This window comes from Giraffa tippelskirchi, chromosome 3 (genome assembly GCF_054371585.1).
Source record: "Giraffa tippelskirchi isolate mGirTip1 chromosome 3, T2T-mGirTip1v1.2.pri, whole genome shotgun sequence".
In the NCBI taxonomy this organism is placed as follows: domain Eukaryota; kingdom Metazoa; phylum Chordata; class Mammalia; order Artiodactyla; family Giraffidae; genus Giraffa; species Giraffa tippelskirchi.
This window is the reverse complement of record NC_137277.1, coordinates 133,114,483-133,140,992: the sequence shown is the minus strand read 5'-3', so window position 1 is coordinate 133,140,992 and position 26,510 is coordinate 133,114,483. Positions and strand designations below refer to the sequence as shown.

General features: G+C 41.7%; 1 protein-coding gene across 24 annotated transcripts in view; it reads left to right on the top strand.

Annotated features, from left to right (window-relative positions):
* The window catches only part of CLASP1 (cytoplasmic linker associated protein 1), a 274,282-nt gene that overhangs the window by 29,811 nt on the left and 217,961 nt on the right, over positions 1–26,510 (top strand). For 17 of the 24 annotated variants that reach the window (XM_081576019.1, XM_081576021.1, XM_081576032.1 and 14 more), the window contains exon 2: positions 18,837–19,315. In XM_081576019.1, coding sequence (XP_081432145.1) covers positions 19,121–19,315 — 195 coding nt within the window. In that variant the 5' untranslated portion in view covers positions 18,837–19,120. Of the gene's footprint in view, positions 1–18,836; positions 19,316–20,558; positions 20,907–23,613; positions 23,672–26,510 lie in introns of those variants that run through there. The other 7 variants (XM_081576043.1, XM_081576035.1, XM_081576037.1 and 4 more) reach the window with 4 other exon arrangements.

Here is a 26,510-nt window from a genome sequence, read left to right as displayed (position 1 = left end):
CAACATCAGGCAGATTCTTTACCATTGAACAACCAGGGAAGCCCTTAAGTGATTTGTTTAAGTGTGGGACTAGAGTTAGGGTTTTTTTGTATTTTAAAGAAAACCATGTTAGTGATGAGTAGGAACAAGTCAATGTTGGAAAAATATTGAGGCACTCACAACTCAATTTGAAAAGTGAGCATCTGTATGTACAGTTCAGTGCATACTGACATAGGCAAGGCACAGATCTCTTTTTGTCCTTTTCTTTTGGAAATTTTTTCCCTAAATTCAAAAAATATGAATATAAAAAATGTTATTGTAGTAATAGCAGTGTTCTGTTATAGTTGATCTGAGAAATACAGCAAAATTTCCCTAACTGTTATGTGTAAGCTTAGTAAAGTACAGATTTAAAGTCTGTATGCTTGAAATCTGTTTGAATGGTGGATGGGTTGGAAGCTGTATGTGAAGTTGTGTTTTCATTGTCCTTGTTGTTGCTTAGCTGATGTTGCCATTATTTTTCTCTGCCAGGTCACTTACACTGCACTGAAAAGATATGAAGCTAACTCTAATAAGATTCAATGATTAAATGAATCTGTAAAGCCTTATTTCAGTTTTTTAACTTCAGCATGCACAGAATTCGTTATCATTGAAATCTCTGTGACTGTAGGTCTTCCTAGTTCATCAGATTCTGTGTCTTCAGTCTGAATCTTTCTGGAGCAAGGAATAAGAAGCGAAGGAAGTGATTTGGGGGTGAGAGCAATAGAGCATGTGTTCTCATGGCAGTGCGCCCGTAAGAGCTTTCCCTGGGGCACCCTTACGTCTGTTTCACTGTTGTAGTGTCTCTTTTTTCTTTGTCTTTTGAGGAGTCATCAGAAAAGTAGCTGATCTTCTAGGAAAGCACTGTGGTATACTGTGTTGAAATAGATTGTTCACTTGTCTTTCCCTTTCTAGTAGACCTGGAGCTCATTGACAGCAGCATCTGGCAGATTGGCTAGCACGTTAGGTGTTCAGTGAACTTAAGAAACTACGACCAAAAGCCTGTGCATGTTATGTGCATTTTTTTCACTTTTTCCTCTTTTCATTTTGGAATAATTATATATTCACAGAAAGTGGCAAAAATAGTAACAGAGTGTTTCTGTTCACCCTTCAGCTAGTTTCCTCAGTGGTTATGAGTTACCCTTTTTCTTCTTTCTCTTTCCCACTTTTGACCGTACCTTTAGCTTGCCATAGGTATCTTGTGGGAAGTACTGAGCTCTCTGAGCTAAGGATTGCTGATAAGTAGGTTTACTTCTGGGAGTGCATGTCGTTCTTCCTCTTTGTTCTTTGTTTCTGGAGCCCCTGCTTAGTATGTGTCACTGTGCCAGGACGAGTTGCTGCTCTCTGTTCAGGCTATTCTGCTCTTACTTTGGGATCATTAAGTGTGGTGTATGTATGCTTCCTCCGTAGGTCTTTTTCCTAAGTTATGTGTGCGTGCGTGCTAGGTGACTTCAGTTTTGTCTGACTCTATGCGGCCCCATGGGCTGTAGCCCTCCAATCTCCTCTGTTCATGAAATTTTCCAGGCAAGAATAGTGGAGTAGATTGCTGTGCCCTCCTCCAGGGGATCTTCCTGACCCAGGGATCAAACCTGCATCTCCTGAATTGTAGGTGGAGTCTTTATCCACTGAGCCACCTGGGAAGCCCAAGTTATGTGTACACAGGTCTAAAGTACATAGAGAGTTGTGTGTATTCTTGATGAGAAAGCAGTAGCTGTGACCTGGTGGAAATAGCCCTGGATTTGGAGTTAAAAGCTCAGGTTCAAATATTGATTCCGTTTCATACTGTGTGACCGTGGAAGTCTCCTTGCTTCTGAATCTGTAAGTAGGCACGACAATAACAGTCTTAAAGAAGTTTTGTAGGAGAATAAAGAAGGTAGCATTTGTATAATCACTTAGTGGATTGGAAAGTGCTATTTCAAATGTGAAGTACCTGTGCTTATTTTAAATTGCTGAAATGAAACCCAAATTTTAAACTATTGCTGTATTACTTCTCTATAGCTTGACTTCTTTATTCAGTAGCAGAAAAAAACTCCCCATGCTTTTTATACCCCAAGCCCTCTTACACCTTCTGTCTTTACATTGAATGACCAGTAAATAGGGTTTTCTGTTTCTCTTGCTGGTGTAACCCAGCTCCCTTGGGAAATTTGGGATGGCCATGTCAGCTGTCATGCTATCAAATGACGTATCAAATGCTCTCCTCTCCTCTTATTCACCTAAGCCTGGGGATTTAATGTTTCAGAACCTGATAGGAAATCTCTTGTGTGAGTATATATGCTCTTTTCTGCTAACCTTTTCGGTAGGTTTCACTCTTAGAAACCAATTCTTAATATGGTGCTTAAAACTGAGATTTCTATTTTTAAAGAGAAGACCTGATCTATCTATATATCTATCTATCTATCTATATATGCACAAATATATATATGGAGTAACTAGTCAGTATAAAAATGGGGGATAATATGAAAAATTTAAGATTTATTTTATCTATTTTTTGGCTGCACCATGCAGTGTGCAGAATCTTAGTTCTCTAACCAGGGACTGAACCCAAGGCAGAGTTGAAAATGCGAGTCCTGACCACTCGACCGCCAGGGAATTAATTCCCTGAAAAATTTAAGGTTTAGATAACTGGCCGTTGTTTTCTTAAAGGTGATCTAGTTGCAGATAGACTCTTTTGAATCATTAAGGGACAGACATCTATAGAACACCACATTCAACAAAAATGAGTACACATTGTTCTCAAGTGCATGTGAAACATTCTCCTGGATAGATTATCTGTTGTGCCATAAAACAAGATTCAGTAACTTTAAAAGGATGGATGTCATTTAAAGTGCATTCTCTGAACTACAATGGAATGAAAGTAGACATCACTAACAGAGGGAAATTGGGAAATTCACAAATATATGGAAATTAAACAGCACATTCCTAAATCACCAATGGATAAAAGAGGAAATCACAAGGAAAATTAGGAAATAGTCTGAAATGACTGAGAACAGAAATACAGTGTAAAATGGTAGTGCTGGTTGCACAATAATGTGAATGTACTGCTGCTGTGCTATACGCTTGAAAGTGGCTAAAATGGTAAATTTTATGTGTGGTTTACCACCATTAAAAAAAACCTGCCGTAATTCATTGTTCAAGAATGAATGTTGATTTAGCACTTACTATGCTCTGTGCACAAAATTAATCACCATACCATAACTTTGGGGATGCAGTGAAAGCAGTGCTTAGAGAGAACTTTATAGCTATAAACAGCTGTATTAAAAAAGAATAAATATCTTCAATCAGTAATCTAAACTTCCATCTTAAGAAACTAGTAAGAGAACAAACTAATTTAAAAGCAAGCAGAGGAAGGAAAAAATGAATACTAAATTAGAAATAAGTGAAATAGAGAAAAAAGCAAAAATCAACAGACCAAGAATTGAAGAGATCTACAAAACTGAGAAACCTTAAGCTAGTCTGGCCAAGAGAAACAAAGACAAGACTCACAATTAATAAAATCAGGAATGAAAGAGAGGACATCACTACCAACCTTATAGAAATAGAAAGGAATGTGAGAGAATACTAGGAAAAATTACATGCCAACAAATTAGACAACACAAATAAAATGTATGCATTCCTGGGTATTGACTCAAAAAAAAAAAGAAAATCTGAATAGTCCAATAACAATAAAGATATTGAATTAAAAATCAGGAAACGTCTCACAAAGAGCTCCAGCTCAGATGACTTCATATTTGGTGATTCTGTCAAATCTACCATATGCAAATTCTCCGCAAACTCTTTGACAATAAAGAAGTAAATAGAATGTCTCTAGTTTATCTTTTGAGGATATTATTACTCTGTTAACAATCTCATACATACAAAGACATGATGGGAAGAGAAAATTACAGGCAGTATCCTTCATGACTATAGACGCAAAAAAAAAAAATTCTCAACAAAATTCAGGCAAACTGAATCCAGCATCATATCAGAAGGATTATACACTATATGGCCAACTAGAATTTATCCCAGGAATGCAGGGTTGGTTTAACATATGGAAATCAGTGTAACCATAATAGTAAAGGACAAAAATGACATTATCATCACAGTTGTGTTGCTCAGTTGCTAAGATATGTCTGACTTCTTGAAACCCAATGGACTGCAGCACACCAGAATTTCCTGTCCTTCACCATCTCTCGAAGTTTGCTCAAACTCATGTCCATTAAGTTGGTGATGCCATCTAACCATCTTGTCCTCTGTTGTCCCCTTCTCTTCCTGCCTTCAATCTTTGTCAGCATCAGGGTCTTTTCCAATGAGTCAGCTCTTCACATCAGGTGGCCAAAGTATTGGAGCTTCAGTTTCAGTATCAGTCCTTCCAATGAATATTCAGGGTTGATTTCCCTTAAGATTGACTGGTTTATTCTTCTTTCTGTCCAAGGGACTCTCAAAAGTCTTTTCCAGCACCAGAGTTCAAAAGTATCAATTCTTTGATGCTGGTCCAACTCTCACATCTGTATATGACTACTAGAAAAACCATAGCTTTGACAGTATGGACCTTTGTCAGCAAAGTGATGTCTCTGCTTTTTAATACACTATCTAGTTCTGTCATAGCTTTTCTTCCAAGGAGCAAGTGTCTTAATTTCATGGCTGCAGTCACCGTCCGCAGTGATTTTGAAGCCCAAGAAAATAAAATCTGTCACTGTTTCCATTGTTTCCCCATCTACTTGCCATGAAGTGATGGAATCAGATGCCGTGATCTTTGTTTTTTTGAATGTTGAGTTTTAAGCCAGCTTTTTCACTCTCCTCTTTCACTTTCATCAAGAGGCTCTTTAGTTCCTCTTTGCTTTTACCATTAGAGTAGTGTCATCTGCATATCTGAGGTTGTTGATATTTCTCCTGGCAATCTTGATTCCAGCTTATGATTCATCCACCTTGACATTTAGCATGATGTACTTTGTATATAAGTTAAATAAGCAGGATGACAATATACAGCCTTGATGTACTCATTTCCCAATTTTGAACCAGTCCGTTGTTGCATGTCTGATTCTAACTGTTGCTTCTTGACCTGCATACAGGTTTCTCAGGAGGCAGGTAAGGTGGTCTGGTATTCCCATCTCTTTAAGAATTTTCCACAGTTTGTTGTGGTCCACCCAGTCACAGGCTTTAGTGTAGTCGATGAAGCAGAGGTAGATGTTTTTCTGGAATTCCCGTGCTTTTTCTATGATCCAGTGGATGTTGGCAGTTTGCTCTCTGGTTACTTTGCCTTTTCTGAATCCAGCTTGTGCATCTGGAAGTTCTCCAGAAACGTACTGTTGAAGCCTAGCTTGAAGGATTTTGAACATCATCACAATAGGTACAGGAAAAGCATTTGACAGAATCTTACCCCTTTACTTGATAAAAACACTTAGCAAATTAGAAATAGAAGGGAGCTTCTTGGTATGATAAAAGCCACTGATGAATACCCCTGAAAACCTTCAGCTGATGCCATACTTTGTGATAAAAATTGAATTTTTTCCAAGATCAGGAACAAGAAAAGGATGTCATTTTATGCCATGTCTATTCAACATTGTATGGAAGCTTCTAACTGTGGCAGTTAGACAAGGAAATAAAAGGCATCCAGGTTGGAAAAGAAGTAAAAAAATCTGTTTGCAGATTACATGATCATGTAAGAAATCCACTATAAGGCAATTAAAACTAATAAATGAATTCAGTTAGGTTGTAGGATACAAAATCAGTATATAAAAATCAGTTGTATTTCTATACACTTTCAATGAATAATCCAAAAATGAAACTAAGAAGGCAGTTCAATTCACAAAAGCATCAAAAAGAATGAAAAAGAATAAACTTAACAAGAAAGTATAAAACATATATTCTGAAAGAGAGAAAACATCATTGAAAGAAATTAAAGATCTAAATCAATGAAAAGACATCCTATATTCATGGATCAAATGACCTAATATGACACCATTCCCCAAATTGATTTGACACACTGCCTATTAAAATCCCAGCTGCCTGTTTGAAGAAGTTGGCAAGCTGATCTTCCTATTCATATGGTAATACAAGGGACCCTGAATAGTCAAAACAATTTTGAAAAGGAAGAACAAAGTTAGAGGACTTAGCCTACTACAAAGCTATGGTAAGTAAACCGGTCTGGTGCTGGCATAAAGGGTAGGGTTGACATACAGATCAGTGGAATAGAATGTAAGTCCATAAATAAATACTTAACATTTATAGTCAATTGATTTTCAACAAGAGTGCAAAGACAACTCAATAAAGAATAGTTTTTTCAGCAAATGGTGCTGGGACAAGTTGATATCCACATGCAGAAGAATGAATTTGGACCATTTGTTCACTCATATATGTATAAATGAACTCAATCATAGATCAGAATGTAACACTTGAAACTATAAAACTCTTAGAAGAAAGAGTAGATACAAGGCTTCATGACCTTAGATTAGACAGTAGATTCTGTTTTTTCTTTTTATTGTGATAGAATAGGTGATGATTTCTTAGGTATGACATCTAAAGCACAAACAACAAAAGAAAAAAAAAATAGGTGAATTGGACTTTACAAAAATTTAGAACTTTGCTTCAAATGATACCATCAAGAAAGTGAAAGCACACCCCATAGAATAAGAGAAAATATTTGCAAATCATTTATCTGATAAACTTTTATTCTGGGTATATAAAAAATTTTACAGTCAAGAATAAAGACAACCCAATTAAGCAAAGAATTTGATCAGACATTTCTCCAAAGAAGATGCTGAAATGTCCAGGAAGCCCTTGAAAGAAGCCCCAAATTCTTTGTTGTTAAGGAAGTGCCCATCCAAACCACAGTGAGGTACCACTTCATACCCTCTATGGTGGCTTTGATAAAAAAAGATGGACAATAAGTGTTAACTGAAGACGTGGAGAAATTGGAACCTTCATATACTGCTGTGGCAGTGTAAAATGGTCTAGCCACTTTGGAAAACAGTTTGGCAGTTCTTCAAAACTCTAAACATGGTTATCATATCCTGTAGCCTAGTTAACACTGCTATTTGTATATCAAAATTGGAAAGTTGTCCTCATAATACTTCTTCAGGAGTGTTGATACCATTATTCATAAAGAGCCAAAAAGTAGACGGAATCCTAATATTTATCAGCAGATAACTACATTAGCAAATTCTGGTACAGCTATTCAATGGAATATTATTCAGCCACAAAAAGGAATGAAATACTGATACATGCAATGAGATGGATAAACCTTCAAGATAGTATGCTAAGTGAAAGAAGCCAGACATGGAAGACACATATTTTATGACTCCGTTTATATGAAGTGTCCAGAGTAGGCGGATCCATTCGATCAGAAAGTGGATTTTCAGTTTTCATGGGTTTGGGAGAGCGGGTTGGAGAATGACTGCTAAAGGATGATAGAAGTTTCATTTTGGAATGATAATGTTCTAGAATTAAGTAATGGTGATGGTTGCACAACTTTGTGAATTTATTTACAACTGCTGAATTACATATACTTTAAAGGGAAGAATTTAATGATTCATGATTTATAGTTCAAAAATCATGTAAAGGAGTCATTTTTACTAAAAGTCATTGTAAGGAGTCATTCAGGTTTAGTGATCTATTTTTCACTAGTATAGTAAACAAATGGGAAACAAAACTGGTCATTACTATGAAACTGTATGAGACGGTCTTTGAAAAATACAATAGAAGTGAATGTTGTGGGACTTCCTTGGTAGTCCAGTGGTTAAGACTACATGCTTCTAATGCATGGGGTGCAGGTTTGATCCATGGTCAGGGATCTAAGATCCCACATAGCACATGTTGTGGCCAAAAAGCAAAAGTAAATGCTGCTTGATTGAGTGGAAATACAGATTCCCTCTTTCTGGAGGAGCCAACGTATTCGTCACTGTAATAAGGCTTGTCTTGTCTCTCTAACAAGTAGTTCTCTGCCGAGGTCTCTTGTTTTCATGTAAGACCCTTCCTTGGGAATCTGTAATCTATATTACTGTTCTCTCCTACCCAGGGAAACTGTCTCTATAGTATAACGGTTTGGTATGCTGTTGTTGACATCTGTCTTGTGGGAGAAGTCAGCAATCAGTGGAGAGATATCTTTCTCATCAATTAATTACTCTTGGTCTCACAGTTGTTGAATGAATAAGGTGGATGTTATGAAATAACTGCTTTTCTGTTTAACACTTGAAATGTTTGTCTTTTCTTTGTAGAAAATATGAAAACTAGAGGAAGTTACTAAAAAGTAGGAGATAAGTTCACATAAACCTGTTCCTCAGAGGTTACATGTTAATCTTTTACGTACTCTATTTTTTTTCCTGTAATTGTTTCACATGTGGGCTATATCATACTATATGTATATAAATGTCATACTGTACATTGTATATGCTATATGTATAACTATATATATAATGCAATTTCATATCCTAAACTTGTTTAATTACTACTTTTATGCAGGTATTTTTTTTCCACATGGACTTCAGCTTTACAATGCTTTTGAAGAAGTTAAAGTATTTTGGGTTTTTAAAAATTTCAGATAATTTTAAACATGTTCAAAAGTGGAGAGAATGGTGTAACATATTCTCGTGTACCTATCAACATGCTTCAGCAATTCTCAGTGTATGTCCATCTTGTTTCACCTTTGAGGAAGTTTTGAGGGGTAGAATAGAAGCAGTTCTTCTCATTATCAACCAGAGGAGAAACAAAAAGTAAAACTATGTTCTCCTAGAGTTCACAGAAAAAATATTTAAACTATCTGAAAAATTTGTAAAAAATTACCTCCTTAAAATAGTAGTGAAGGCAGGTAGTAATCATTCTTGTGCAGTGTTTATTTTCTTCTATTTTTTAATAGTATATATACAGTAATGTGAGGAGGGCATGGCAGCCCACTCCAGTACTCTTGCCTGGAGAATCTCCATGGACAGAGGAGCCTGGTGGGCTATAGTCCTTGGGGTTGCAAAGAGTCAGACACAGCTAAGCGACTAAGCACAGCACAGCGCAGCACGTATAGTAATGTGGAGCTGCTTTTTTTTTTTTTTTTTAAATTTCTGTACTTTTTGTCTCGTCCATTATGTAGTTTTTAACCACATAATTTGTGGAAGTAACTAATCCACCAGTTCCATTTTCTTGGGAATTTAAGACTTCTTGTTTTACACTTCATTGACAGTTATATATTGTATTCTGTAATACTAAACTGGAGAAGGAAATGGCAACCCGCTCCAGTATCCTTGCCTGGAAGATCCCATAGACGGAGGAGCCTGGCGGGCTACAGTCCATAGGGTCACAAAGAGTCAGACACAGTAATACTGAAAGGGAGATTTTCCTTCAGTATCAAATGGTAATGCCTCATTTTAAAATAATACTTCTCTCTTTGTAATTATAAAAGTAGCATATATTTTCTATATTCCTCATAGAAAAAATTTAGAAAATACAGAAAAGTACAAAGAAAAATATATGATTCTAGTACCAGAAATTAGCCAACATTAATGATTTATTTCTGTTCATATGACCTTCCCTTTTAACACCGTGAACTTTATCCTTTTATTCACTTTTGGGCATTTACATCATATATTAGAGTTGTTCTTTTGTCCTGACTTCACTGTAGTTAATTATTGTTCACTCTGGGGTGAGTGAGAGAGGGAGGGAGGGAGAAGGGAGTTCAACAAGATTTTTTTTTTTTCCTCTCACAGAGTATTCTTGTGATAACTTGAGTAATTCCAGATTTTAATGATCTTTCCAATAAATGTATGCCCACCCAGAGTCTCCTGATTCTGCATTTCCAAGATGACATGTATAGAGCTTCCAGAAGGCCACAGCACTGTTGGCCTTTGGTGCCCAGTTGACTGCTGGGCCTTGTTTGCTCAGCGCCAGACTTTCTGAGAATAAGAACTCTTTTTCAGTGTCCAGCATTACAGGGACTCTGTAGAAGTGGGATTTCTGGTATGTTAGTTGAGAAAAGTTATCTGGCTCAAAAGTAAGAATTTAGAAATACTTTTATGTTATCTTTGCATTTAAAGATTCATAACTGCATGTACATAAGTTTGAAAATATGGCTAGGGATACTTAGGTTGTGGATAAGTCGTGGTTTGTGTCTGCACTAAATTTAAATCTCAGACAGCATTTTAATCACTCCATCTCTCACCTCAGGGGCGGGGTCAGTAGTGTTTACAGGTTGGGAACCAGTGCTTTGGCCTTTCCAAATTGCTTCTTTTCCTTTGAATAGGCCACAGTGTGTCATTTGTTTGTGTGTGTGCTTTGTCCACATATATTTACACATTCCTTTTATCTGAAATGTTTTTTGCATTCTCCCAAGCCCCCACCTCCTGCTCCCCAAGAAGAAACTGAATTCAGTAATGGTTGCCAATGAGTATTTTCTTTTGATTTTCAACTTAAGCAGACTTTATTCATTCAACAACTATTTCTTGAGTGCTGTGTTTGTACCAGGCATAGTTGTAGGCATTAGGTTAACAAAATAAACAAGATCCCTTCATTTATAAGGTTTGACAGTCTGTGGGAAAATCAGTCAGCAAATAGGTAAATAGTCATGTGATAAATTTCAACTTGTTGTGAGTGCTTTGAAGGAAGAGGACAGGATGCAGTGGTAAGGGACCCCCTAGAGTGGTCTTTAAAGGGCTTGCCGAGGAGGTGACATTGAAGCTGAGGTGACGGGGCAGTGTAGGCATCAGGACTGTGTTTCAGGCAGAAGGAACAGTGAGAGTGAAGGTCCTAGAACTTCCCTGGTGGTCCATTGCTTCCCAGTGCAGGGATACCAGGTTCGATCCCTGTTCCAGGGGAAAAGATCCCACATGCCGCAGCTAAGAGTTCCAGTGCTGCAACTGAGATTTGGCATGCTACAAATAAAGATCCCACTCCGCATGCCGCAACCAAGACCCATTGCAGCCACATAAACAGAGTGAAGGCTCTGAAGTGGTAGAGAGTTTGGAACTGAAAAGAAGACAGTGCCTGTGCCTGGTGTTCAGAGATATTTGACCCAGGCATTCAAATTTGGGAGTCATCAGTTCTATAGGCTTTGAAAGTTTTTATGGAAATGGATGCAAATTATTTTGGGGTGAGCCAAGTGAAAAGGGGAGAGGCTTTGGACTGAGCTGCTCACCAGAGCTCTGGAAGAGGGACAGAGATGATTACAGAAACTTGAGTAGGTGTTCAGCCAGAGGAGTCACAGCAAGGCAGTGCTCATTTGTTTTCATGGAAATGGGAAATTTTTCAGAAGGAAGGAGTGGTCAGCTTTGGGATGCTTCTGAGAGGTGGAGTTAGTGAGGTAGAGGAAAGTATTACTGGGATCTGCCAGCAGGGCGGTCACTGGTGATCCTGACAAGGAGAAACCCGAGGAGAGAGCCAAGGGGTGAACAAGAAATGCCTCCGTGCAGCTCGCTGGTGTAGACATCTGCTTAAAGGGGCTTCACTCTTCCTGGTGTCACTGATGGAAGGCCTGTGAGCTCAAGACGGCCTGTTAAAAACGGATGAATTAGAGATAGTCTCAGCTGCTGGGAAGGAGCCGATCAGGGAGAGCTTGCAGATGCTAGAGAGCAGGCAACTGAAAAGGTCGAGGAGGCCAAACAAGAGTGTTGTCCCGTTATCAAAGGAGTGCCAGTGGCTGTCCTGATTTGCTGGTGAAGATCTCAGTTGTCTGGTCCTGCCTACTTTACCAACGGAGCAGGAGGTGAGGCTGTCCAGAGAGAGCTGCAGGGTAGGGTAGGGTAGGGTAGATGGGTGCTTACAGAAAGGCAAACAGGCTTCCCAGAGAATGTGAGTGGGAATGCTGCTGGTGGTCAGGGCCTTTGTGAAGTTTGAGATGATCAATTTAAAACCAGACTGGTTGGGTATGTGTGTGTTCTCTTCCACACGGTCACCCCTGAAGGCCTGAGAAGGCAGCCGGTTCAGAGCATCAATTCGCCCAAGGTTTGGGATTACTAGGCAACTACTACAGAGAGAGAGTGGAGGGTAGTGCATGCTGTTAACACCCACGTGGACTTTAATCCAGACTCAAAAGGGGAGTGAGATTGAGAAGTTTATCTGATTAACGAGGTTGAAGCAGTGCCCTTGAACAGAAGAGCTGGAGGGATGGGCAGGTGTGGTGGGGAAGGAGGATCGCATGGTGAGGGGCTGAGAGACAGGAAGATGTGCTGCTGTAGAGAGCAGAAAGCTGGAAGGAGCAATGTCGTCAGCCCTAGGGGGTGCAGCCCCTACAGAAATGAGAGGAGCTGAGGTAGGAGGCAGGGAAGCTGGAGGCTCCCTGTGCTCTGGGTGAGGAGCATCTGTGTGGGCCCAGGCGTGGAAGCCGGGCCCCGGGAGTGGCTGCCCATCTGCCTGGTGTGCGGGGCAGGTCCTGTCCTGAAACGCCCAGTTGGATTCCCTCAGGCAGTGTCCTCCTTCTCTGCCACCACAGCACCTTCTTCAAGCCTCTGGTTTAGGTCTATCCTTACCGTGCCACCATAATCTGTATTTCTGTCTTTTTGTCCTTTGAGGCAATGACCTCCTTGCGGGCCTTGACTCTTTGTGCTTTCCTGGAGTTAGCCTAGTACATGTGTCACCTGGCAGGTCCAAAGTGAATGTCAGCTCACTGAGTGACCTTGTGGCTGCTGGCAAGTGGGGTGCAGATCGGCCTGGGGGGAGAGAGGCTTGCCTGGAATGTCTGTATAAGTCCACACCGTGTTGTAATTCTAGATTGTTGTAGTACAAAAACTTGTCTTATTGATGGAAACAACTGCTTTTGATGAGTATGAATAAATTCTGCTCATTTCTGGCTTTCGGAGTTGGCTTGTCAGGTATGCTGTCTGCTTTCTCTGATTCTGCCAGGGAGACTTTTGATATGTTTATTGATTCACTGGTGCTGGAAATATTACATTGTAGTTCTTGATGCTGTGATTTGGAATATTATTTTATTACAGCTTCCCGAGTGCTTTGTAATTTGATTTCTTGTTTCTTAATCCTCTACTTCTCATGCTCCATATGCTATAGCTATCTAATGTTTTCATATTTTAAGTTCTTAAGTACCCGTGCTGTGGACTTTTAGTGAGGCAGTAGTACAGTATCGTAGTATAACGAAAATAATACTAACTTTAGGGCCAGGCAGATCTGGTGTTCAATTACAGCCTGATAGCTATTAGCTTTTAAATCTTGGGGAAAGTGTTTTGGGGTGTATTTTTGTGGTTGTTGTGGTTGGTTGCATGCGCCATAGTGGCTTACAGGACCTTAGTTCCCTGGCAGTGAAAGCTCAGAGTCCTAACCACTGGACCATCAGGGAATTCCCCTCTAAACCACATTTCTCTTTTCTTTTTTAAAAAAGTTGTTCGTTTTGGCTGCACTGGGTCTTTGTTGTGGTACACGGGCTGTAGAGTTTGTAGGCTCAGTAGTTGCAGTGCTTGGGCTTAGCTGTGGCATGTGGGGACCTGTTCCCTGACCAAGGATTGAACCCAGGCCCTCCTGCATTGGGAGTGCAGATGCTTAGCCACTGGACCACCAGTGAAGTCCCTTAAGCTTCATTTCTTTGTCTTCAAAGTGGGAAATAACGCCTGCCCATTCCTTACAGGTTGTCTGGCTGTCTCTGTCACCGCACTTCTCCCCTCAGCCATTATTCACACGTTCCCACCTCCCTCGCTGGCTTATGTTTTTTCCCTGGTCAGGTGCCTTAACTGATGTGTGACATCCTGTCCATGTTTCAGGACAGAGCTCCACTTGAGCCTTGTCTAAATGGTTTTAATGTGGTCTTCCAGGCCTTCTTGATCTATCCCTTCCCTAAGTGACTACAGTACTTACTCATAGCCCTTATGTGGCAGTATGGCATTCTGTCTGTGAAGTCTGCTATGTATCCTGTGTGTACTGAATTCTAACACTGACAAGCTTTTTGTGAGTATGTATATCTTGTTCTCTCCAAGTAAGTTGGAAGCATTTTCAAGTCAAGTCATGGATTATAGTTATTTCTTTTGTATCTTCTATGGTTCAATTCAGTTCAATCACTCAGTCGTGTCCAACTCTTTGCGACCCCATGGACTGCAGCACACCAGGCCTCCCTGTCCATCACCAACTCCCAGAGTTTACTCAAACTCCTGTCCGTTGAGTCGGTGGTGCCTTCCAACCATCTCATCCTCTGTCGTCCCCTTTTCCCGCCTTCAGAGTCTTTTCAAATGAGTCAGTTCTTCACATCAGGTGGCCAAAGTATTGGAGTTTCAGCTTCAGCATCAGTCCTTCCAGTGAATATTTGGGACTGATTTCCCTTAGGATGGACTGGTTGGATCTCCTTGTAGTCCAAGGGACTCTCAAGAGTCTTCTCCAACACTACAGTTCAAAAGCATCAATTCTTAGGGGCTCAGCTTTTTTTATAGTCCAACTCTCACATCCATACATGACTACTGGAAAAACCATAGCTTTGACTAGATGGACCTTTGTTGGCAAAGTAATGTCTCTGCTTTTTAATATGCTGTCTAGGTTGGTCATAACTTTTCTTCCAAGGAGCAAGCATCTTTTAATTTCATGGCTATAGTCACTATCTGCAGTGATTTTGGAGCCCCCCAAAATAAAATCTGTCACTGTTTGCATTGCTTCCCCATCTATTTGCCATGAAGTGATGGGACCAGATGCCATGATCTTCGTTTTCTGAGTGTTGAGTTTTAAGCCAACTTTTTCACTCTCCTCTTTCACTTTCATCAACAGGCTCTTTAGTTCTTTGCTTTTTGCCATAAGGGTGGTGTCATCTGCATATCTGAGGTTATTGATATTTCTCCTGGCAGTCTTGATTCCAGCTTGTTCTTCATCCAGCCCAGCGTTTCTCATGATGTACTCTTCATGTAAATTAAATAAGGAGGGTGACAATATACAGCCTTGATGTACTCCTTTCCCGATTTGGAACCAGTCTGTTGTTCCATGTCCATTTCTAACTGTTGCTTCCTGACCTGCATACAGATTTCTCAAGAGGCAGATCAGGTGGTCTGGTATTCCCATCTCTTTCAGAATTTTCCAGTTTGTTGTGATCCACACGGTAAAAGGCTTTGGCATAGTCAGTAAAGCAGAAGTAGATGTTTCTACTGTGGTAAGATATGATATATCATAAATTGTTGAGTAAATAAAGGTAATCAAGATGATGGGTAAACAAAGAAGATAAATGTTTTTACCTCACTTAGGTATTCATTGTACAGATATCTACTGACTGTGCACATGTAAGGTTGAAATACATTGCTGCATTATTTTGAGGCTCCTGTTAACTGGTAGAATCCATTTCCTCACACTTTTATTTTGGGCTGGCCTTGTGACTTGCTTTGACAGTAGACTGTGGCAGAAGTGATTTGCGGGTTCTGCCTCCTGGGCTTTGTGAGGCCTGGCAATCTTCCCTTTGCTATCTTGGAATGCTCCAACCACATGTACTGAACTACAGACTGTATTACTGAGTTGTTAGAGATCACGTGTGGCAAGAGATCCAGCCAACAGCCAGCATCATTACCTCAGACATGTAGGTGATGCCATTGTAGACTCTTCAGCCTCAGTCAGGCTGGCAGACAGCAGCAGCTACCTGAGTGATCCCAGGTAAGATTAGCAGAAGAACCTGCTGCAGAGCCCAGCCAGTCATACACTCATAAGAAATGTTAACTTGTTACTGTTCTAAGTCACTAGTGAAAATGGCCCTACCTGTTTAACTTCTCTTACGGAGAAGCCAGTAGTAGACTTGGAAGTTCAGAGCTCATAGCTGATTTTGTTCTCTGCCCCACCTTCCGTTGTCTTCACTCCTTTATGGTGTTGACCTGAGTGCTATAGAGTAGTAGCTATAAGGAAGAGGATCCAGAAAGAGCTATTTTTTTAAAAAATGCCCTGTGCAAGCTTTTCTGATCCTGAATCTTATTTAATGAATGTGGAGCCACTAATCTCCCCATTGCCACCCTGGAAGTACAGAGTCAAGACTGGAGGCTGTCTAACATGTGTCCCTTACATCAGGCTGTCCTGCTGTGTGTTTCATTCTTGTTGAAGCTGGTATTTTTTAAGTTCTTCCTGTTGGCCTGTAGCAGAATTGCGCAGCTTCTTATGATGTAACTATAAATACTTAGGAAACTCTTCCTGGGGGTGCAGAGGGAGAACACATGTACTTATTTGTTGGGTAGCTAAAAGTACCCATGAAGGAAGGCACGGGAAGTTAGCGACACCTTTTGCTTTTCTGTAGGGACGTGGCTGGGGGACAGGAGTAGGGGAGAGGTCTTGTGCTTTTGTGCAAGGGAGGATCACCCATTACTTTTTTTTTTAATTAAAGAAAAAGAACAAAGAGGACCTAGTTTGCTTAATGCTTTGGGGCTTCCAGTGTCATTCTTTGGATTTCATACACAGGAGTTTGTGACCTGCTTTTGAGTGTGCTAAACCTTTACTGCATAATTACTATCAAGAAGCATGTACTTACTTGTTAGAAATCATATGGAATTCCAGCTGAAGGGGAAGTTTTTATATAATATGTATTTTAAAAAATAACGGGAAAGAGCCTTAAATGCATGGGTTCCTTCCTCTCTTGGGAGTGGAGACTTTGCTGTCTGGCCTGTTGCTTCCCAGCTCACCGTGAAGTCTGACCTTCTTTCCCTGAGTTGGGACAGAACTAGGCCAGACTTGTAATAACGGATTTGAAGGTGGGAAAGGGAAACTTATGGCCATGCGACCTTGGAAAATCACTTAGCTTTGCCTCAGTTTCCCCACCTGTAAAATAGGGATGTGTTAACGCCTACTTTATAGAAGTGGTTGGAGAATCAGAGATAAACTGTATAAATCATCTTGGCATAGAGCCTGACCCCTCATGTTGATGCTCAAAACTGATATCGTCACCATCATTACTGGTTAGTGTCTGTTGATTTTGGGCCCTTTGAAGGAGTAAGGGCTATGAAATTCTTGTCACTGTGAATGAAAGATGTTTAGAGGAAGAAGGAGTGATCAGTTATCTGCTGGTGTATAACAAAGCACCACAAATTGGATGGCTTAAAGTATGAGTGAACAGTTAACTCATCATTCTGTGGTTTGACCAGGTGGTTTTTGTCTCCTTAGATGTATTTGTGTATCTGCAGTCAGGTGGTGACTGGTAAGGCCGAGTGGTCCCCCGTGGACTCACTCCCATGTCTGGTGGTTGCTGCCGGCTGCTGTTTGGAGCGAGTTGGTTCTCCTCTAATTGCTTCTCATGTTCAGGAGGCTAGACCAACTTCCTCACAGCATGGCAGTCACGCACGTTCCAGGGTCAAATCTCAGATCATTTCTGCCATCTCTGATTTTCCACTGGCCCGAGCAAGTCTCAGGACTGATCCCAGGGTCACTGGAGAGGATGAGATTCCATCTCAGTGAAGGAGGAGCAGCAAAGCCTCTGCAGCCATTTTTAATCTACCACACACTTGACCTTAACTAGCTTCTTGGCGAATATTGGGCCCAGAAAGAAAAGGTTTTGTTGGTTTCTCCAGTTTTCATGTATTGCTGATACCTTCGTTAGTCTGACAGGGGAGCTGAGTAAGGAAGTGAGGATATTTTGTTTGGACTCAAAATTGGAGTGAAGGGTAACGGCTGCTTTGCTGTATCTGAACACCTTTCCTGTGAAGGAGGGACAAGTTCCACGGCATGGACATGACTGGAAAGTGATATCTCCTCCACTTAAGGAAGGACTGCCACGTGAGACATCAAGGCTTCTTGATTGGAAGGAAAGCAGAAGATGGATAATCAGGGGCTAGGGACTTTGCAGGAGTGTTTTCCTCATTGGATGACTTGACTCATCTCTTATTCTAGGACTTGGAAAGAGCACTGTGCTTTTTTGCTGAGAGTAGGGATGGGGTGGAGGTGGGGTGGGTGACAGGAAGGGAGAGAAACCCTGTGCTCAGACTGGAAGAGTTACCCTGCCCTGAATTTAAATCTTACTTGATTTATAAGGTCAGATTTACCTGTTGAACCCCTGAGAGTTCACATTGACTGTTGCCATGAAGAACATTTCTATTTATTAGTACAGTGTCAGGGTTGCTGCATCTTGAAGATAGGTTTTCTGTGCATCTTCTTGGGTTAGGAATTGAGAAAAGATGTTTAAAAAATTAATATGTACAATTGTTCCAGGAACTGTAGATTAAATAGTTGGCCCGTTCAGTTTGTCTAGTAAAAATGATTTTGGTACCTCCTCACATCACGTGTTTTGTGCTACGCCGAGAGTGGTTTTCAGGTCTCCTGATTCTGTAGCAAAACACCAGGCCCCGTTGGTGCTTCTGCCCTTGGAGAACATTGTGTCAACAGAATGGGGTCAGAATGTGAGCCTCTCCCCTTCTCCCTGTTGGTCACTTCTCTGGAGGAGGAGGCAGGGACCACTACCTGCTCACCCTTTGTAAAGCTGCTGAGCAGGTGTAGGTGTTGCCTTTGACTTTGATTGTTGTTACTGGGCCAGCCAGTTTGGTCAGTGGTGTTTCTATGGAGCCTGCCTCACTTCTGGCACTTGGATCGTAGGAAACTGAGAGACAGGCTGCAGTACATACAGGGCCTCAGACACAGTGGTGTTTGGTTTTTGGTGGGGAGCAGAATTTAAGCTACACGTAAATCATCCAGCTGAAGCAAAAGCTTGCTCTCCTGACGGGTGCATTTACAAGCTGGAAAATTGTGGAAAACCTCAACCCACCAACTGTGAAGCTCATTGGTTGTTTGCTTTGGGCTTCGACGTTCTTCCTGATAAAAATAATAATTATGTTATTCTGACATGGTTGCCAAGTGTTCATGCTTCTCGCTCCACTTGTGCTTATAAACGATCCTGTAGCGCGAATGCTTTGTCTTTGATTAAATGTTTCCCAACATTTGAGCATTTTGTTATCTGTGCTGATGTGTCCTTCTCTTCTCTTGCTTTTCAGAATGGACTGCTGAATTATGAAGTATTTCAGACCCAGGAGGAGAGCGTCACTCTGCCACTCACTCTTTTCTCCCCTACTAGTTATTTAAATTGGACTTTTAATATCCTTCCAGCTGCTCTTCAGCCACACATGGTGCATTGCTGCCATTCCCCGGATTGCATCTTTGACACACAGGCTCTTAGTAACCTTCAGCAAACAAAGAGGCCGCCTCCGGGGGCTGCTCACGGGGAGGGCGTCACCCCCACCGCCCTCTAGCTTCCGCGGCTCTGGATTGGAATTCCGCCATGGAGCCTCGCATGGAGGCCTGCCTGGCACAGGTGCTGCAGAAGGATGTGGGGAAACGACTGCAGGTTGGCCAAGAACTGATAGACTATTTCTCCGACAAACAGAAGTCTGCCGACCTCGAGCATGACCAGACCATGTTAGACAAACTTGTGGATGGACTCGCTACCTCTTGGGTGAACTCTAGCAATTATAAGGTAAGCCGTGTGCAAGAGGATGCTCTTCTAGGTGGCTGGGCTACCTCAGGGATCAAAGTGGGTCCTTTGAGAGGCATCAGCATGATTGATCCCTTGGTTTCCAGTAAGACACTCAGTCACATTGTGGCTTTTGGACATTTCATTCTAGAGCAAGTAGAGTTTTCTTTGATTTTTGTTGGAGATCAAAACACCCTTATTCTTCAGTGTACTGAGAGAAGGCCCTGTGACCAGATAAAGAGAGGCTTTTATGTGGAAAAGGTGCAAGTATTTGCAGCCTTGAAGTTAAAGTGACTATCATGTCTTGCAGTGAGTGGCTCTTTGTGAATAACAAGTGGCCTCATTGATTTTCTTGGAGTTGGGGATGGGGATTGGCAATAGGATGAGGGCTTCTTACCTTCAGGTTCCTGTTTTGAAGTCAGCCCAGGTACCTGGCCAGCAATAGTATGGTTTGCCAAGGACTCTCCTGAGACTTGTTTGTAATGGCCTGGAGGGTATCCTTCAGGTTCCAAAGGTCGGGGCTCCTCAGGTGCCCTTGGTGGGTGGGAAGGGTGCAGGAGGGGTCCTGTGATGCAAATGAATTGTGAAGGTGGACCTTGTTGCCATTCAAGGACTGAGTTTTCCTGAAGGAAAACTGGACTGGACCTAAAGTGCTGAAGAGGTGTCATTTCTCCCCCTTGTCCTCCTCCCCAACCTTTAGTGTGTTAAGAAGCTGGCCCCTTTGGATCTAGGTTGAGATGGAAGACAGAGTGGGCTGTTGCATGATTGCTAATAGGTGCTGTAGACCTTACAGACAAAGGGGCTTCCAGGCACAGAACCTTTTGTGATTTTTTTTCATTGTACCAGTCTTCTGACACATACGGACTCATAACGGGTGCTTACAGAATTTCTTTGTTTGCTCTAATATAGACTGTGTTTTCCAGTTACATTGAATCTTGATCTTATCTAAGAGTCAGCAGGCTTTAGATTTATTAAGGGTGTTTACCTCGGTCCCTAATGTTTCACTTACAACTGGACATAAAGTTTACCTTCCTTGACTTTGAAAGCTGAGCTTAAATTCTGTCTGTTTCGTTCATCTATTTATTCATTTAGCTGAACTTAATAAGTACCTCTTACCTGCTCCGTGTTGGTGCTGGGTGGTGGGAGTGTTGCAGAGGAGAAGGTTGCAGAGCTAGACTAGTGACATCTTTGAGGTCTGTGAAGTCACCCTTTCTGTGTGCAAATTAGGATAATTCTGGCTGAGAGTAACTGGAGGCTGACTTAGTTGACTTAAAGTTTACATAAGGAGATTGAGTAATTGCATTTAAAAACTTAAGAAATCCACATAGTTAAAGCAATGGCTAGGGAAGAAGAATGACTGCTTATGTCTTTTACTTGGGAGGAGACCTTCTCGGAAGCTCCCCAGCAGACTTTTTTACATTACATTGCAGCATCACTGGGAATGGACAGGTGTCCACAGTGGCCTTCAGCCATCACGCTTTACCTCCTGGTCTCATGAAGGGGTTCAGCCTCCCCTGAGCCAAACCTGTGGCTGTGTGGAGGAATTGGGTACCAGACTCCTGCTAGGAAGAAGGACGTGAGGCAAGGGGCAGAGGTACGTGGATGTTAAATAAGTAACTCACAGGTTTGCTGTACTGCGGGAGCTTTCTTAACCTCCCTGGGCCTCAGTTTCCTCATCCATAATGAAGGAAAGTTATTATATACACTAAATGAGAGTGAATATACAGTTATTATGGAGAAGGAAATGGCAACCCACTCCAGTATTCTTGCCTGGAGAATCCCGTGGGCAGAGGAGCCTGGTGGGCTACTATCCATGGGGTCGCATAGAGTTGGTCACGACTGAAGCGACTTAGCATGCATGCATACAGTTATTATATGCCAGCCACATAATCAGCTTTCATACATTCACAGTCAGTGTCAAGACTTGGTTCCTGTTTTCACTAAACTCATAGTCTGGGAGGGGTGGGAAGGATATATAAGTGAATGGTTACAATCAGTGTTGCGTGTGCATTAATAAAGTGAAAGAAAGTGTTAGTCGCTCAGTCGTGCCCACCTCTTTGTGACCCCTTGGACTGCAGCCCTCCAGGCTCCTCTGTTCATGAGATTTTCGGGCAAGGACACTGGAGGGGTTTGCCAGTTTCTTTCTCCGTGGGATCTTCCCGACCCAGGGATTGAACCCAGGTCTCCTGCATTGCAGGTGGATTCTTTACCAGCTGAGCTACCAGGGAAGCAGTAATAAAGATGCACAGAATTGGTGGGAAGACAGAAGAAAGTAGTAACACTGTCTAGAGGAACCCAGAGGTTTGAAGGAATTGTAGTCATAGTGGACTGAAAGATTAAGACTTGAGAACCTTTGTGAAGTAATTTCCAAGAAAGACAGCTCTGGGAAGGAAAGGAAAACAGGGTTTGCTGCTGATTTGCATGTGGTCATGGACAAGTTATTTTATCTGTCTGTGCAGGGCAGGTGTTTGACTAGGTCTTCTCTCAGGGGCCTCAAGCTCTGATAGCTTGTTTGACTTCATACTGATGGCTTTGGTGTCAAGGTCATGTCATGTGGTTCTGATCTTACCCAGTGCTGAGCACCCCTCTGGTCTGTAAGGTCTCTTAAGTGTGGTGACCATGTGCCTTGTTCACACCTGAAGCCTAGAACCTGAAACATCGCAGGTGCTCAACACATCCTAGTTCCCTGCGTGAACTCAGGAATTTAGGGGCACTCTTGGCAAATATTCCTGGTTGCTTTACTGAGATCTGGAAGTGTATTTTTTAGGGACCTACACCTGTTTTATTTTCCTTAATCATGGATTGAGATTACTCAGTCAGAGCCTGAAGTACACTTCAGGTTTTATTTGAAGGGATTCACTTTGTAATAGACAATTCTCTGAAGCTTGGCTTCTTGACATTTGTTTTTTCTTTTTGAATTCAGGACTAAAAAGATAAGGGGAAAAGAGAAGTACTTTTGACCTTCCAAAACGATAGCACTTAGGTATTTTCCTAGTAAGAGAATGTAGATGAATGCCAACACAGTGTCTTATTTTAAAAAATAGTTCGCTGGAGCCTGGATCACTTTACCTTTGAGTATTAATGTGGTAGACAGGTTTGTACCTGGTTTTGATTAAGGTTTAATAGCTACTGATTCTTGCTTATTTACCATATGCATTTAATATCTCATTTATTCTTCAAAACATTCCTGCAAGGTAGATGGTGATATCCTAATTTTATACATGAGATCACGGAAATTACTGAAAATTGACGAGATAATTTCTCTTTGTGATCATGGAACTGGGATTTAAATGTAGGACTCTGATTTCCTAGCCAGTGTTTCTTTCATTAGAATAGAGGTTAGCAAACTTTCTTGAAGATCACATGGTAAATATATTAGGCTTGGTGGGCCCTGTGGTCATCTTGTAAATATTTAACTAGTTTGGGCCATTATAAATGGAAAAGCAGCCCCAGATAATGTGTTCTTGAGTGGCTGTAGCTGTGTTCCAGCAAGACTTAATTTACATAAACAGGTGGAGGTCGGTGGCCCCTGGACTGTGGTTTACTAGCTCCAGCACTAACTGAAACAGTGAGCACCTACGGTGTGTAGATACTTTTCTTTACTGGTGGGAACTGTTCATGATTCATTTGGGAGAAGAGTGAGCCTTATAGTTTGTACCTAATTTGGGAATAGGGGAAGCCATCATTTTGATAGAACTCAGTTTGCTTTTGGAGCATTTATATGATATTTTAGGAAGCTTGCCTTTTTGGCTCTTTAATGCAGACTCATTTTAGGGTCAGTATATGTTCTGTTAGCCTGTCACTGATCGTTTACTGTGAGTTGACTTTGCTGAAATCAGCCTCTGTGCACTGGTACCAGATTGAATCTTGGAGACAGAGTTTTGGGTGAAGTAGAAAAGAATAGCTTTGTTGCTTTGCCTGGCAAAGGGGGCACATCAGGCTTCTGCCCCCCAAAACTATGTGTCCCTTGAGGTGGAACCAGGACCCTGCTTCAGGGCTGCACTGTGTTTCTTGGCTGCTCCTCCCTTGTCTCTGCATCTCTTCGCTTCCTGGATTAGCAACTGTTCCATCTGCCCTTTGGAACTCAGGGAAAGTCGAGGAGGCTGATCGTGCCCAGGAGCCTCTACAGGGTCCTGCTTGGTATCAGCTTTGGACTTTGTTGGGTCATCTTGGGGAATGAGTAATTGGTTATTTAAATAGTGCCTTCATACAGCTGGAACACCCCAGGACTACACTGTGGGGGTGCTTTTCACCCCCATTCCCCAATCCAGGGTGTCACTGTGTGGACTTTGTAAGTCTTCTATGATGTCACAGTGACTGTGGGGAGAGACATGGAAGAGATGGAGTCTTTATTTGTTTGTGAGACTTCTTTTCTAGATTGTGTGTGTGTGTTTGTGTGTGTGTATGTTCAGTTGTGTCCAACTCCATGGACTGTAGCCTGCCAGGCTCCTCTGTCCATGGGATTCTCCAGGCAGGAATACTGGAGTGGGTAGCCATTTGCTTCTCCAGGGGATCTTCCCAACCCAGGGATCGAACCTGGGTTTCCTGCATTGCAGGCAGATTCTTTACTGTCTGAGCCAACAGTACCAGAAGTTGTGCTAAATATGTGTTCATTTTTAACTTATTATTACCAGATGAGATGAATCTTGCTATATTCATTTAACAGATGAGGACATTGATGTGCAGATAAATCAGGTAACTTGATCAAGATGACAGAGCTAATAATCAAGGTTTCTGGGCCTTGAACCTAAAGTGTTCATGCAATGACTGAAGTGAATTAAGCACTGATCCTGTGTGGATAGTGCCCTGAGGGCTGGGTATCCCTGGGGAAAAGACAGGCCAGGCATGGTCCCTTCTCATAGTGTCCAGCCAGAGCTGGGCAGTCTCACTCTGTCTGGATCTGATACATGAGGACATTGTTGTCTCAAGGCCCAGGCCATGCTGACTTGAAATTTGTAGCATCTCTTTTAAGTGAGGGCTTCCTTAATCTCTGCCCTAATGGTCTTAGTGGTCTAAAGATAGGAGTGTAAGGCATCTATAAAGTTGGAGAGGCCTTGGTGGAAAGATGGGGTTAAATGGGACCAGGACGGATTCAAAGGAGTGAGTTGCAAATTCAGGGAGACTTCTCTTCCTTCTCGTTTCTCCGTTCCTCCGTGTCTAGCAGCACCGTCTCAGTATAGACTGTAGAAGCTTTTGTCTCTTCCTTAGCTGCTCTATGGAGCATAGTATGACCGCTGCCCTGGTTCAGGTGCCCTTTCTGGCCTGAGGGGAAGGTGCTGACAAATAAGGGAGGCTCCTCTGTGCCCCTTGCCTATCTCCAGAGCCTTGACTTTCATTGAGGTTTTAATTTTCCCCCTGGTGTCCTTGAGAGGAGAGCCAGAAAGGATGATTGGATTCAGATTAAGTGACTTTGTTTCTGGCTCTCTGTTTTATGCTGCCACAGTGATGAGGCTTCTCAGAGGCTGTTCCTTCTTCCCAGGGTTTCCCTGCTGCCTTGTCCCCTCGGCTGCAAAAGTTGAATTTTTCTGGGTTTAGTTTTAAAAGACAGGTGCCTCTCTTCTAAGTAGGAAAGCTGCAGTGAGTGATGCTCAACAAAAACAAAAGCAAAGCAAAAAAATAAAAATAAGCCAGGAGGAATTATTCTAAGAAAATTTATGTGACTTGTCAAATAAAAATGGTGTCCTTTATGTATGTAGTTAATGGCATTTCTTCCTGAGTGTGTGTTCATGTATATGCAAGGGCAGCAAAGTGCATTGTAAGTAGTTCGGATTGGAGGATGAACAGTCTGAATTCTCATCCTCGCTCTGCCATTTGAGCAGGTCAGTCTGCTCATCTGTGAAATGAGTCTGGTGATAGCTGGTACGTAGCATTGTTATGAGGGTGCAGGGAGCCTGTATACGAAGGTGCCAGGGCTGCTTGGAGTGTAGCGTGTGGTCAGTGAGAGGAAGATGATGAGGATATGCAGCTACTGGGCCCAAAGATAACAAGATCTGTAGAAAGGGAACCTTTATGTGGGACTGAGTTTGTGTGCCTTCCTTAGTCCTGGTCAGCCTGTTCCTTGGAGCAGAGGCCTTGGATCCTTTGTAACAAGATATGAATCCTTAAACCATGCACTGTTGATAACAGAGGCCCTGAGCAGAGCAGCAGCTGGCCTGGAATTCTAAGAGTGAGTTTAAAACCTACTGGCAAAGGCAGTCCGCTGATGGAGGACCCCTGTTTTCAGAGGGTTTCATTTGTTCTTTTTATTTTTAACTGATATTTCACCTTGCTTCAGAAAGCTCAAATTGAAATAAGGATACATATTGAAATCATAAATTGAATGTCAGAGCAAAAAGAAAGAGAAATAGCTAGGGTGAGAGCACAGAGTCGACAATGAGGCTGATGAATCCATGATTTTGATGTTTACGAATAGCTCACTGTTATGAAGCACTCATTGTGTATCGGGATCCGTGAAGCACTTCTTGTTCATTGCTTTGTTTAATCATGAGGCAAGTACCCCTGATAAGCCCTGGGATTGCTCCCATTCAACAGCTGGGAACCTCTTAAGAGCAGAGAAGCAACTTGCCCAGGGTCACAGAACTGGAAAGTTGCTTTAATCTGGATAGTCAGTCCTTACAGCCCACATCCGCATCGGAGCAATACTGCTTCCTTTATAATGCTGCAACGATATTTATAGTATATTTATCAGAGCAAAAGAGTGTTAGGATGTACCCCACAGCTAACAGTGATGACTTGAGGAGACTGGGTCCTGAGTGACAGATAAGCAGCTCATTTTGTACTTTAATAAAAAACTAAAACTATTTAAGATCAGTGTATTTAAAACAAGTTTTTTGACTGGTCCTAATGGAATCATGACCTTACATACTGTTTAAACTCTTTATTTTGGAAAATACTCAAACATACAGGGAAGTTTCACAAAGCTAGAAAAAAGCATTGTTTACTATAGCCAAGATATGGAAGCAGCCTAAGTGTCCATTGATGGATGAATTGGTTGGCCAAAAAGTTCGGATTTTTCTGTAAAATGTTACAGAAAACCCCAAATGAACTTTTTGACCAGCTCAATCTGATGGAATATTATTCAGGCATAAAAAAGAATGAAATAATGTTATTTGTGACCTGGATGGACCTTGAGGATATAGTGCTAAGTGAACTAAGACAGAAAAAAACAAATACATCCTGTATTGTCTCACTTAATGTG